The sequence below is a fragment of the Alosa pseudoharengus genome, unplaced genomic scaffold (assembly GCF_046254945.1).
Source record: "Alosa pseudoharengus isolate Yale_2024_CS ecotype anadromous, Long Island Sound unplaced genomic scaffold, YU_APseudo_1.1 YU_APseudo_1.1_scf_5, whole genome shotgun sequence".
In the NCBI taxonomy this organism is placed as follows: Eukaryota; Metazoa; Chordata; class Actinopteri; order Clupeiformes; family Clupeidae; genus Alosa; species Alosa pseudoharengus.
In genome coordinates this window covers 21,322,002-21,333,726 of record NW_027468837.1, presented here as the reverse complement: position 1 = coordinate 21,333,726, position 11,725 = coordinate 21,322,002, and the positions used below count along the sequence as shown (strand labels likewise).

The following is an 11,725-nucleotide window of genomic DNA, read 5'->3' as shown; positions in this document are numbered from 1 at the left end:
CCACACTCTTCCTGATATTTTAGTGTTGTCTCCTCTTTGCAACACTAGTAAAGCTCTTTGAAGATTCTCTGAGCAGGCCTTTTTTTTTGTGGGCCACCCCCGCAATGGTGAGGGTTTCACTTACTGTCTGTTTGTGGCCCAAGAGGTGAGAACTATAGGATCTTAAACTCCTCCCTCACTAACTTTCTCTGCCAGATAATGCCACAGATTCTGCTTGTTAGAATTGTGTGTAAAATTCCAGACACACACTGAATGGTCAGTGGTGGGTAAAGAACTCAGCCTTCGCACCAAATGGACATAAGAACATCCATGACTGAGGTAAGGCCACTAATTTACTGATGAGGCCGGATATTTTGTAAGAAGTGTTTGGAGGACAGGCCTAACTGCGTGTTACTGATAAAACTGTAATGCATATTTTTTTTTTTTAAATGCATCTTCTTGGAAAGAGGTAGATACAGTACTTATGGCTCTTCACCTAATTGATTTACTGTTGACGTTTTCTTCAGTCAATTGGAATGGCAAATTTATGAAATAATCCAAATGGACACATTTTGTCATACAGTAGGTACAGTATGATGTGTCCTTTTTGGTTATTTTGGAAATTGAGTTGTAGTGTTTACATTTTAATTTTGAGCTGTATGAACTTAATTTTAAAATATGTATTTTTTTATTTAAACATAATGGCATATCAGGTGTTGTCTCCCTCCATTGGAATATTTTCTAACACTGACATTGGAATCATTAGTTAATTTTCCATCAGGTAAATTAATGAATAATTTACCCATACCCATAATTACCCATAACTTACCCAGTAATTTACATTTGAAGCACCATTAGAAGTTGTATAATGTCCTGTCTTTGTACATATTGTCAATTATTCTAAAGTGTGTCATAAGACAGAGCTACAGAAATAGTCACTGTTTGATGTATTGAATATCAGTTCCTTAATTGAGTATCAGACTCAAAATGTAAATTGTAACAAACACACAGGCATGTTTAGAGAATATCCCTTTTTTGTTGTCAAGACTTTTTTTTCTATTCTAGGTCATGTATGTCTATATGGCATCTATAGGGCTATGTGTTTTCAAAAAACATTTGTGGGAAACTTAAGCCTTGGAATGATCGACTGGTGTCGTTTGCACCCTTGTTTATAACCCAGAGTATTCTCATGTACCATCAGAGAAGTACTGCAAGCAGTGTGAGTGTTAAAGGAATGCAGAGCCAACTGGGGAAGACTTCTGATATTCTGCAAGGAGATTATTATACAACACAGTGGAATTGGACCAAATAAGGAAAGGTTTAGTATACATGGGTTTGGAATGGATTCAGGGCACACTACTTGTAAATCAGTCAGGCGGCCATGTCAAATGTTTGACCTAGTCACTAGTCACACACATCATATGATCTGGTGCTACGGCAGGGGGTCAGAGATCACACAGTATATTTGTCAAGATTCCAAAAAAAGCCGGCTGTGCCTTGGGCAAGGGCTTTTTTCGCATTAGATAGGTAAAAAAAAAAAAAATATTCATCAGATTCATACTAGTGACTTTGATTGTTCTGCCTCTGCAAATTACTTTGTGTTGGTGCTGTGTTTTCTCCAGTTAAACTGGTATAAGGGAGGGAAAGCCCCAGATTGCCATGAAATCTTGAGTGTGATGTATGGTTATGATATTGAAGGATGGTCTTGTCCTCATTACGGAAGCTCTTAGGGAAACCAGGCATTTACCATCCATGCAGTAATTAGAGTTTGCCTAACTTCTACACTGTTTCTCCTTATTGTGTACATGAAGAAATAAATCACACACTGATTCCCTGAGCTGGTTGACTTGTAGTCCTCATATGCTATGGTCACATGGAGGGAATGATTTATTCTGTATTCTCAGTCACAGGTGAACCCAGCTACGAGTCCAGTTCTGTCTATGTTCTTCAGTGCAATGTCAAGATAAGTGTTGACTTTTTTTTGTGCAGTTTATATGCAGCTATTGCAGCTATGTTTCATTGGCCCACTTATTCTGCACTGCCTACTATCAGTGTGGTTAGTGTTGGAATACACTACAAGGATCTTAAAATGTAGTCTTTTATTTCAAGTGTTTAACTTTGAAGTATTACATTGTTTTTGAGGCATGCATTAAACCCTGCTGCGTGAGTGGGCAGAGCATGTGTGATCCTTGTTATCTAGTCAGGATGTACTTGACATCCACACATGCCACTCTGCAGTAACTCCTGCACTATACAAATGTCATCTACCACAGGTGCCTGATAACTGCCTGAGGGAGAGCAAATAGATCATATGTTGGGACATTTACTTATTCTGTTTAATTGATGCATTGTTATCTAAAATGGAAATACACATTGGTGACATTTTGATTAAATTCAATATTGACATACATTGTTTATTGATCAAGTACATGTTTTCATGTACTTAAACACAGATTTTGTGTCCTTCTACATTTCCACAATAGTAATTTCAACATAGTGTAGAGTATAGTGTCTTAGTTACTATAATTAAGAAGCAGAATTATTCAGCTGGCAATGCAAGACATATTTTGTCACATGCATATTTATGGTCACTTATCTACTGCTGGTTCAGATATTGCATAGTAGTGTCTAGAATTATTTGTCCAGAGTTGTCTATGAGCACATTCTGTCTAGTACAAAGCATGATGCATGGTACAGTTCATTCCAACTTCTATTCCTGTTCATCCCCCAAAATCAAATTAATTGAGTGATGCATACCATTCTGTAGTGTATGCAACACCTAGAATGTCGAGTAACATCACATTACATGTGATAAACACATTATATCTTCACAAAAAGATACACAAAAATACTTCTACATAAAAATAACAATTCACCAAATCACAAAATAAGTCTCACTGAGTCCAAGAAAAATCTCAAAAGCACAAAAATCACAAAAATTGTTGTGAATGAAGCATCCAGGCCATTGATGCAGTCTTGCTTTAATCTGGAAAGCAAACAAAGACAAATTTGTCAGAAGAAGCCATGCCTTTTGCCAGTTCCTTAACCTGAGGTTAGTTAACAGTAATTTTGTTTGTGTCTTATGAATTTATCACTTGCTTGTTTACTAACTTACTCGGATATGTACATATTTATTCAGCTTCTGGCATCATTGTTTCGGTTGTCAGATCGAAGTTCTCATAAATGTGTCAACAATCACAAATTATATTCTTACCTCGGACAGTAAGTTTAGTAGTGCACTCTGCCCTCCCCAGGGGGTTCTCTGCAACAACCTTGTACTCTCCTGTGTCCTTGGGACCAACTCTTAAGATGAGCATGGAGCAGACACCACAAGTGTTAGATATGTAGTAGTTGGTGTTTGTATTGAGGCTGATGTTGTTGCGGTACCAGGTGACATGGGGCCTTGGATCCCCCCTTATAGCACAACTCATGTAGCATTCGTAGCCCTGGGGAGCAGTGTGCATCTTCAGAGGAACCAGGAACTTGGGAGGCCTCTCCAGGTTGCATGTCTTAGACTCAGGCATGTTCAGTGTAAACTTTTCTGAAGTTACATGAAAAACAAAAAAGATAGTACATTTTATTCAAACATTTACACATGTCATGCAGCCTATAGATGATAGATGATAAAATATTCTTCAAAGATACAGTATTTTTAAGTGACTCAGGAAATGACTTAAACTGATGATGAAGGTACAGGAATTCATGTTGCTGTCATTAGGCTAAACTTAATTGACCCGAGAAGCTAATTGAAATACTCATGAAGATAATTCTTCTTAAGTATATTTTAGGGGTAGCCTGGGTGCCAGCCGAACTTAGCCCCGCCCACAACATTTGAGGTCAGGAAGTTCGGTCTGGCATTGCTCCGTTGTGGAGCAACTATGCTCGAAACAGAGCTGTTTGGACCAATCTAATTGTTAGGGCGGGCTTTTTACGATGATGGACAGATGAGCAACAGTGCCTCGTCTTATCACGTTACTTGAGCACGTTTAGGTTGATTTTGTTTGCAACAAAAACACTGTGGATAGAAGCTAAACAGATGGCTTCTAAGATCGATCCCATATGGAAAAATGCATATTATTTCCATGCGGTTTGGCCTTTCATTTACACGAAAATTGAGTTTTTAATCACTAACTATCACTATTCTTTCTATTATTTCTAAAAACTGTGATATGTGGAAAAACTGTGATATGTGGATATGTGGAAAAACTCCAGTTTCACTTTCATCAAGGGAAAACAGTGTGTTTGCATTGTGATATGTTGTTCCCTCCTTTATTTAAATCTGTGGTTGGCTACCTGTTTGCTTGAGGGGTTTGCGACACCCTTCCCCTGCTGTATATTGCATGTTTTTATCATCTGTGTGAACGGAATTATTTTTTATAAAACGAAGGAGGGGAAATATCTGTTTTTCGTAATAGCCTACCCTGCTACATATTTTGTTGTCTTAGATTTCCCTATTGGGTGTTATACAAGATATTGACAGCACAATAACTTTAGAAAACAAGGTTAAGGCATTTGTGGAGAAGAAGGATGGTTCGGGTGTTCTTCCTCAGCTCACATAAGCTTTTTTCATTGCTCTGATTAGTTAGGTCTATCCAATTGAGTGCAGAAGCATTTCCCTCCCCTGTATCAGTTGAAACACGCCCCATAATTACGTCCCAATGGAGCAATATTAGACTCAAATTCTGACTAGAATTTTGAGTATGACATTGTCAGGCTATTTTGGGGGTGTTTTTCCCCCTGAATTAAAATAAGACAGGAAGCAAGAGAAAGCTGGGGAGGGACTGGAAAATGACTGCAGGCTGGACTCAAATACATGACCCCCTGCTCCCTTGTAGGGATGTCAGCACCTCACCCTTTGTATTGACTTCATTAGTTTATGCGGAATTCAACTTATTGCACAATTCAGAAAAAAAGGTCCCAAGTACCACCCCCCAGTAACTCCAGTGGACAGACAGACACAGATAAACAGTTTGCCACAATTATAAACAGTAGGACACAAACCTTTTTTGGCACTGATAAGCCACTTTTGTGACTCTGATGGTTCAGAGAGTCCCATGTCATTCTTTGCGTAGACTCTGAAACTGTACTCACGCCCAGGCATGATATTACAAGCAGTGAACTTATTGTTGAAGATATGATCTCCCACAGTGTGCCATGTTCTCTTGCTGGAGTCCCGCTTGGTCACCATGTAGTGGAGCCGGTCATCACGCTTCTCATCTGGCGACGCTGTCCAGGAAATAGTCACTGTCCCTGGCACGTTTTCATCAATTTCCACCGGACCAGGAGGTTTGGGCTCATCTGTAATGAGTCCAAACAGATTGACTCTTTCGATAGAAAAAATAAAATAAAAATAATAATAATTGTATCATAAAAATATGATATATCAGTAGAACTAGTGCAGTGCCTGTTCAAACAAAACCAGTAGCCCAATTACATGTCCATAGATAGGCCTGCTTTAAAAAATAGGAAAAAACATCATTCCAGCTAATGAATACTAAATATTATTATATTAATTATTAATATATTAATTATATTAATTATAATAAATAAATGTTCAATGTGCAGAATTTAAGCATGGTTGCATGTGACATTTTTTACAGATCAAAATCGCATAAGCCTAACAGCTGTTTTGAGTTAAGGCTATATGTTTAGCCTATTGAATAACTTGATGATAGAGAAGACAAACCAATTTGTGGAATGATGCATCATCATCTGAAATTTGCAACGATGTGACTCAAACAGTCTCTGGTAGCCTATAAGTGACATCACGCTCTGTCTGCCACTCGTTGTCTGTAGCTGGTCATGCTTTGTGTGCTATTCTAAAACTTAAATTCGGGACTATTTTCGCGCTTCAATTTGGGACCTTGCAGTCAGAATTGTCATTTGTTTATTCAAAGTCTAAAGGCAATCCAAAGTAGCCTGGGCTATTCAAAGTGTCAGTTTAGTGTACATCATTTTTTACGTCGTTTTGAGCCACTGCATAGACTACCCGCTGTGTAGGTTGCCGTTGTTGCAAAATCCACGGAATCATTTATATGCAAATAAACCACATACAAAGGCATTCTATATTGTTGAGGTCAGACATTATAATCAGAGATAGTGTTGTTGAAATGAATTAAGTTTATATTGAAGAAACTACACTGGGTTTATAAGCAGGGATTAGAATCCATTCAAAGAATGAAAAGCTAAAAAAAAAAAAAAACGGATACGAACACAATTTTTGGATAAACGTAACCAGAAACAAGAACAAAACTAATTTCACTTGTTCCGGAGTTTTAGATAACCGGTTAACAGTATTTATCATCAGTGTTGGGAGTAATGCATTAAAAAAGTAATGTAATTACAGTAATTGATTGCTTTTTGCTGTAATGCAGTAATGTAAGGCATTACCAATACAATTTCAGTAATATTTTACTCGGTACAATTCTCAGTAACTGTAAGTTACTTTGCTTTTTAATCCAAAATTGAGAAATGCTCAATTGGCACCAGAGAAGATTATCCAAGAATTAAAAGTCATCTATGCTGGTCCTGGAATTTGATTGCCTTGTTTAGATGACTGTAGAAAGGGAATTTGAGTTATCTCTGCCATTTATGCAACAGATCTAACATGGTTAGGCTATACTTCTCATTTCAAGCAGTGAGAATAACTAAAATGTTGCTTTTACAGAAAAAGATCGTAGCCATTATTCTTAAACTGTTTGCATTAAGTCTACACCACTGTAAGTGGAAGGAAAGGCAACCAGCAATGATGAGAACCATTTAAAGTCAACATACAATTTCACTATGGCTATGTTTTACTATATTAAGTTGTGAGTGACCTTTGGCCTTTGGGGCCTACATCGTCCCATGAGCCATAACTGCAACCATTATATTGTTCTTTTGTTGGCCTTAAACCTAGATTAGTCATTATGCCATACCACACACCTCCTGCCATGTAATGAGCTGCATTGAATACATGAAGATCTATTGAGAACACCAAATCCATTTCCTGTTATTTTGGTGAAAGTAATGTAAACGTAGTGTAATGCCTTACAATTCAAAGACAGTAATATTGTAATGTAACAAATTACTTTGAGATGACAGTAACAAGTAATAAATAATGCATTACGCTTTTGAAGTAACTTGCCCAACACTGTTTATCATTTCTATTAACCTTTACTTGAATACTATTCAAAAGTCCATAGGCTTGGAAAATCACCTGCCCACACAGTGTTCCCCAGACCCCTTATACAACCCCAAAACAGAAAAAGTTGGGACGTTGTGTAAAATGTGAATAAAAACAGAATGTAATAATCTGCAATCTGTGGACCAAAAGAAAAAGAAACTAAACATTTTCCAGAAATATTTCTTAATTTAGTGTTATCAAATAAAGAGGCATAGCATTAGGGAGTAGTGGTGTGAGCGCTCATTCAATGTTTGTGCGCATCTGTGTAAGTGGAACTGTTGAACCACTGGAGATAACGTGGCAGCAACAAACAACGTAGCCTATTTAAAACAACCATGAAAACAGCATAGATATCTTTAAATTGACACTAGTTAAGAATGTTTAAGTTAGGCTAATGAACATGTTGCATTCTATACTGCCTGATTTTGTCATTCTTTAAGCTACATAGCCTTTGTCCAGTTTTGCTCAACTTGACTAATTAAGAAGCCATAATAGTATATTTGACCGGCATATCATCAATTTTTTTTCAAGCGGAAACTCAATTACTCAAACAAGTATGTAGCCTAAATTACTGAAACATTGTGTGAAATAACATAGGCTACCAGACACTAAGAAAATATCTAGGCCTAGTGTCATGCAGTTGGTAGCACCACACATAAGTTAGGCTATTACAGGGCTTAAATCAAGGACATTTTCTGGGCCTGAAGTTAGGCTATCAGACATTTTGGAAGATCTAATATTATATAGGCTAATTGCCTACTTTCAAATCTCTACCCACACCTGAATTCAGGCACAGTGTTTTTAACAGCTTTGATATAATGTGCGTTAAGCTTTAAGGCTATTGGGCAGGAAAAACCCTATAGTATATACAGTATTGTGCCACCGCCCATAAATCAATTTGTAAAGGCAATGTAATTTTTAAAGGAACGTTATTAACTGTTCTTCTATAACATTTTAACCGGTTACCATTTAGAGGAGTGGCCTTGGAACACTGGACCGGGAATAAAAAAAATATGTTTTTACTCAGAACGAACCGAAAAATCATTCGGTTTTCAGTCCCTGTCTATAAGTGCATGTCAAGAACTTTGAAATCATCATTACTTATCATTACTATGAAACCATCACACCTGTGACTCTGATCTCAATGCTGAAGGTCTCCTGGCCAACAATGTTTTTAACCACAATGGTGTAAATTCCTGTGTCAGAGCGCTCAGAAGAAGGGATCAATATTTGGGATGCGCCAGGAGCATTGCTAATGGTGATGCGCTTGGATACAGGGACACCGTCTTTCAACCAGGTCACATCTGGCCATGGCGAAGCCTAAATGTTAAAAACCAAACATGCATACATTGTTAAAAAGAAAACTGCATACATTGTAAACATTGTTTCAATTGAACATGGTGTGGAAATCTCACCTCAAAGTTGATATTGAACCGGGCAGAGTTCCCTGCTTGGACCACCATGATGCTTTTAATTTTCTGATCTGTGAATCTGGGTCGGACTAAGAAGGGAAAAACAGTTTGCCCAATGTTACTGGGATAATCATTGTGGTGTGGAAAAACAAGGTTTTCCCTAAACGTAATTGTAAAAAAATGTTGATGCGCATGATTTTACCTGGTGGAGGCATTGCAAGAATGTAATTATCTAGTTCTTGGGGCTCTCCAGGTCCACCATCATTTTCAGCTATGACTCTCACCCAATACATGCCCATAGACTTCATGCCCTTCACTGTGTATGAGCACATTATGATATGGTTGGCATTGCAGCGGTCCCACTCAGTGTTCTCTGCTGGCCGAATCTCCACAAAGTATCCTTTAGCCTCATCTTGCACCCCTTTCTCTTCCTTTGGTTTAGTCCAAGACAGGGACAAGGTAGTGTAGGTCGAATCTGTTACCTTTAGGTCAATAACCTTTCCAGGTGGCTCTGTTGAAAACATGATAATAATTTTGTACATTTTGGTTATGGCACGACATTTAAAAAATGTTCTGGTATCTAATTTCATTTATCAGTTTGAATTATTTATCATTGTCATACAATGACAAAAACCTGGAAGTACATGGTTGTATAATTTAAGTTTGCTCGTGAAGTTGCATGCCAGTGCTAAATGCATTGATATTGCATTGGCATGGCATATCAACGATGTAAGACATATTTGAGAATCATATTTAACTGATGTCAGATGCCAGGTTTTTATGAACCCAGAACACAAACAGTTAAATGGGCCTGCTACTCATTCCTAAGAATGAGAAAAGAAATTGGCCAATAATGCCATTTGAAATATGGTGTGGTTTATGAAAATGAATATAACTTTCAACTTACTTTTGGGATCTCTAGCAAACACAAATTCAGATGGGGTACTGAATTCTCCAGCTCCGGAGATATTTATAGCACAGATGCGGAATTCATACTCCATGCCTTCAATTACATCTTTCACTCCATATTTCTTGCCTGTGGGCACATATCATGCACAAAAATAAATACTAATATACCAAAACAACCTTCTCCACAGCAGTTTATCACATGTATATACATAGATATAAGTGACAAGTGTCATTAAGATCTCTAGTTTACACTAACCTTTGATCAGTTCATCTGATTTGTTAACCTGACCCCAAAGATTGCTTCCTTTCTTTCTCTTCTCCAAAATGTAGCCTAGGATGTTGGTTCCACCAGTGTTGGAGGGAGGGGTCCAGGTCAGATTAATGCAGTCCTTAAACGCACTTTCCACTTTAGGAACAGATGGGGCTCCAGGGTATGCTGCAAAGAAATTCATTTAAAGGCTATGTGTAATTCTTAAGCGGTGGCCATGTGAAAATGAATAAGGTGAAGTTCTATCCAGGGTCATTTTTGACATTTTGCTGTTCATTTCACTGTGACCAAAAGGATTGTCTGTCGCGTGCCCGCCCCCTAGCTCTACGGATAGAGATTCTATTACTCTGCGACGCGCAGCGGAGGGGTCTTGTTCCGCCCTGAAGGGACTTATTTTCCCAATAATGACCGGTGTTCTATGCATTATCCCACTTATTACAGGGCTACTTACCAAAACGAAATAATAAACTCCCCACGATATGACTTTAGCCTACATAGCCTAGCCTATTTGTTACCGTTCATCGTGGCATTTGCTGAGAAACAAATAGTTTGCAAACAACACACATTTGTGACTTTTGGCTATAGGTACAAAATCTATTGCCATAAGTGCTCAGGAGTTTTGCACCAAATATACATTCATAAATCCAGCACATACAAAAGCAAAGAATTACAAGCAAAGAGTTTTCAAAGTTTTTCTGTTTTGTGTTTACCCTCACCATGCCTCGCAGTCACACCATGCGTGCGTGTGAAAAAAGTCCCACGTGCCGCAGCGTTCCAAATGTCTAATCAAATATACCGGTATGGCGGTATGTTAAAAATTCATATCATAACGAAATTATACACCGGTATACGGTGTGAACCGGTATACCGCCTAGCACTAATTCAAGCCTCTGTAACTCGTTGCCAGTACATCACGCAATCATACTGACTGTTTCTGAGAATTCTACTGGGTCTCAGCGTTCAAAAATGGTCAAGCATTTGATGATGGGCCAAAGTACTGTATGTGGTAACAGTGCCCTCCTAGGTAGATGATGTGCAATGTCCGGCAAAAAAACTCAAAAAGTTAGAAGCACACCTAAGCTAAACCAGAGACTTTCTAATGAGGAGACACAGCATTCAAAGAATCTCCCATAGAATTGTATGGGGTTAGTTTGTAACGCAAACATGGCAGTCGTCTACACATATTCCACCTCTTCCGCTGCCAAAAGTTGACATTTTGATACATCGCGCCAATCATATGGTATGTTGTGGATACATCGTGCTAATCATGCGTTGTGATCTCGCAGCTGGAGCGATGCTGGTGTCATGAAGCCTTGCGCATGCGCAGTTCTGCCCAAAATAGATGCCCGATAAGTGCCCAAAATGCACTGCAATATGGCTGCCGAGTGGAGGAACTTGCCTAAAAGGACTTTGGCTTAAATTAGTTAAAAACATTAGCTTGCTCTTTACCAGACCTAATGCAAAACTTAAAGGAACCATATGTAAGATTGTGGCCAAAACAGGTACTGCAGTCACTTTCAAATTACTGTAGAGCGGTGTATCCCCTCCCCCTCCCACTCCCCCCTGACTCGAGGTTGCCAACACGGATGCCGAAACACTACTGACTTTGTGATTAGTAAATAGGTAGAGGGTGGCGCATCAGGCCAAAAACACAACATGACATCAGTTGATGGCTGCAACCTCACTTTTTAAATGACAATATCCTGGCCGGACTACTGTTACAGTGATATAAGTATTTGAAGTGAACTTGATTTCTTAATGTCTAGTGACATATCAGGGCCATTTTATGATTAATTGAAATACATTTCTTACATACGTTTCCTTTAAAGCGGGGGTCTCCAACCCCTGGTCCATGGACCGGTGCCGGGCCGTGGGCTGGACCTAACCGGTCCGCGGAAAAAAACAAAAACGTGCTATACGAGGCAACTGCATAGGCTTTCTCTGTCTATAATCTATGGTCTATGATCTTCAAACTATGACCCTCCTTGGCGA

At 38.6% G+C, this 11,725-nt stretch overlaps 1 protein-coding gene across 1 annotated transcript in view; it reads right to left on the bottom strand.

Annotated features, from left to right (window-relative positions):
• Positions 1-2,320: 2,320 nt before the first annotated feature.
• The window catches only part of igfn1.1 (immunoglobulin like and fibronectin type III domain containing 1, tandem duplicate 1), a 30,995-nt gene continuing 21,590 nt past the window's right edge, over positions 2,321-11,725 (bottom strand). Inside the window, exons 19-26 of the mRNA XM_076269178.1 lie at positions 9,722-9,901; positions 9,464-9,592; positions 8,759-9,067; positions 8,560-8,645; positions 8,272-8,464; positions 4,981-5,277; positions 3,194-3,520; positions 2,321-2,965 (exon numbers count right to left, since the gene is read on the bottom strand). Of these exons, the coding sequence (XP_076125293.1) occupies positions 2,961-2,965; positions 3,194-3,520; positions 4,981-5,277; positions 8,272-8,464; positions 8,560-8,645; positions 8,759-9,067; positions 9,464-9,592; positions 9,722-9,901 (1,526 nt within the window). The 3' untranslated portion in view covers positions 2,321-2,960. The remainder of the gene's footprint in view (positions 2,966-3,193; positions 3,521-4,980; positions 5,278-8,271; positions 8,465-8,559; positions 8,646-8,758; positions 9,068-9,463; positions 9,593-9,721; positions 9,902-11,725) is intronic.